The sequence below is a fragment of the Carlito syrichta genome, unplaced genomic scaffold, assembly GCF_000164805.1.
Source record: "Carlito syrichta isolate Samal-C Ts95f unplaced genomic scaffold, Tarsius_syrichta-2.0.1 Scaffold90633, whole genome shotgun sequence".
Taxonomy (NCBI): domain Eukaryota; kingdom Metazoa; phylum Chordata; class Mammalia; order Primates; family Tarsiidae; genus Carlito; species Carlito syrichta.
In genome coordinates, this window is record NW_007034729.1 from 2,733 (window position 1) to 5,202 (window position 2,470).

The 2,470-nt window shown below is 58.1% G+C and overlaps 1 protein-coding gene across 1 annotated transcript in view; it reads left to right on the forward strand.

The window, feature by feature from the left end:
* Positions 1-2,470, forward strand: part of LOC103261370 (mucin-3B-like) — a gene marked incomplete at its 5' end in the record, with an annotated part of 6,592 nt that overhangs the window by 2,689 nt on the left and 1,433 nt on the right. The window contains 5 exons of the mRNA XM_008059007.2: positions 474-589; positions 705-763; positions 1,353-1,501; positions 1,892-1,957; positions 2,302-2,464. Of these exons, the coding sequence (XP_008057198.2) occupies positions 474-589; positions 705-763; positions 1,353-1,501; positions 1,892-1,957; positions 2,302-2,464 (553 nt within the window). The remainder of the gene's footprint in view (positions 1-473; positions 590-704; positions 764-1,352; positions 1,502-1,891; positions 1,958-2,301; positions 2,465-2,470) is intronic.

Sequence of the window (2,470 nt, forward strand, 5' to 3'; positions counted from 1 at the left end):
CCACTGCACTCCAGTCTGGGCGACCGAGTGAGACTCCAACTCAAAAAAAACCCAAAAACTAAAAGCAAACAAACAAACAAAAAAGACCAGGAATTTCCTCAACCTGAGAAAACCGATTGAAAAGAAAAAGACCAGCAACCTCACAATTAGCAATCTAATTCCACCCGAATCCTCAATTCTTTCTCGTCGTGCAGCATAACGCCTTCACAGGTGGATTAGGACATAGACATCTTTGGGGGCCATTATGGGGGTCAGTTACTCCCACCATGAGGGCAGGGGGAGAGGGACCATCACAGGCTGTGTTCCCGAACTCGGCCCCACATCCCCAAGTTCCTGCCCCTGTCCCTGACGCTATGCAGTCATTTCTCAGGGACCACGGAGAAGGGTGGTGGGAGGAGCCTGTGGGGGGGGTGGTGGTGATGTCAGACCGAGGGCGATGGCGAGGTGACCAGGACTGCACATGCTGTGTGCAGACACCGTGGAGGCCGAAGTGGGCATGGAGGTGTCTGTCGACCAGGAGTTCTCGGAGGAGCTCAATGACAACACTTCCAAGGTCTACCAGGATTTCAGCAACAACTTCCGGGATCAGGTGAGGGGGAAGGGAAAGGAAACTTAGGGGCCCTCCCTTGGAACTGGGCTTGGGTCCCTGGCTGCCCTCAGGCCTGCAGATCCAGATGCGAGCCCAGGGATGCTTGGCATTTCAGATGCAGAAGGTTTACCAAAATGTGCAGGGGTTCAAGGATGTGGAGATCCTGTCCCTGAGGTAGGAGACCCTTCTGGGGATGCGTCGTCAGGTGGGGGAAGGTTGCAGAGAATTCACCTTCACTTTTGGAGTCATCAGAGTTCATAAAGAGAGAGGTGGAAGGAATATACAGGGGAATCACCCCCAGGGCATTTTTGTGATCATTTTCTGGGGCCGTTTCTATGTGGAAGAGGGGGCACCCTTCTTCCTCAGCACTCTGGAAGGAGAGAGAGGTTGCAGGGATGTGCCGGGAGGTGGTATCTGGACTGGTGACTTGCCCTCCCACTGGCTGGCCCCTGCTGCCTTGGGTGGGTCAGCATGGGAGGCGGGGGGGGGGCGGGCAGGGGGGCAAAGAGCCCAGGAGGGCCTGGTGGGTGATTGCTTGATGCAACACAAAGAGAATGTCAGTTACTCCTTGCCCCGCCTTCCCAGGCTGACCAAGTCAAGGATGCTGGCAGCCCCTTCTGAAAAGGATGCACCTGGCATCCCGACTCATGACCTCTGCCCCCTTCTTCCCATTCCCATGAACTTGTGGTTGGTCCTGGAGGTTCCCCTCCACGGACCTATGTGTCCCGGGCCAGAGCACCCTCTAAGGCCTCCAACATCTCAGGAGTGGCAGCATCGTGGTGGACTATCTGGTCCTGCTGGAGTTGTCCTTCAGCCTCAACCTGGACAGGGAGTATGAGAAGGTGAAGACAGCCCTGAAGGAGGAGCTCCAGAATGCCAGCCAGGATGGGGACGGCTGCAAGGCCAACCAGAGTGAGCCGAGTCTGAGGGAGGGGTCAGGGTCAGAGCCACCACTCCAGCCAGCTCCAGCTCCATCAGGGGGCCTCTGGGCTCGGATGCCAGCTTTGTGGTACCTCTGGAGGGTTGAGAGAAGGGCACACCTGATGGGGCCAAGGGTGGGGCTAGGGAAGGTCTCACCAGGACCTGGAAAAGACCCCCTGGCAGTTATTCCCAGTGTTTCCAGGGCGGCCGGAGACCCTGCTATTCCGGGGAGATGAGAAAGGCAACAGGAGACTGCCCTTGTGGTCCCTCCACACTCCTCTATACTGAGATACCCCCCTCTGCCTTCCCTGTGCCTGCCCTGCTTCTTGGACACTCCTTCACCTGCCTCGACCAATTCCATCTGTGCTCGTGTCCGCCCAGCCATGTGTTTTAAGCCCGACTCTATCAAGGTGAACAACAACACCAGCACAGAGCTTACTCCGGAAGGTGAGTGGGCAAAGGGCTGAGTAGACTCAGGTGGCCATGACCCCTTCCACCAGGAACATCTGCTCATTGAAGTCCCCCCGGGGGAGGGGAGACCTTCGGGGAGGCGAGGGATGTGGCCCATGGCTGCCCTTCCTGGCCTTTGTTGCTTCCACCTGAGGACCAGTAGGGGCCTGACAGGACGAGGATGCAGGGGCCTGCTTTCACCTCATCGGATCCTAAAGTCTGCCCCCGGACACCCCTCTCGGAAATGTAGACCTCCCATGCTTTTCAGAGTCACCATAATCAGGCCCCTGGCAGAACGGATGAGGTCCCCGTCATCTTCAACCCCCTCCCCGATCCCCCAGCCATCTGCCGCCGCGCGGTTCCCGAGGGCTACGAGGAGTTCTACTTCCCCTTGGTGGAGGCGAACCGGCTCCGCTGCGTCACCAGATGCACGTCGGGCGTGGACGGCGCCTTCGACTGTAATCAGGGCCAGTGCATTCTGGAGAAGAGCGGTCCTGCTTGCCGGTGAGG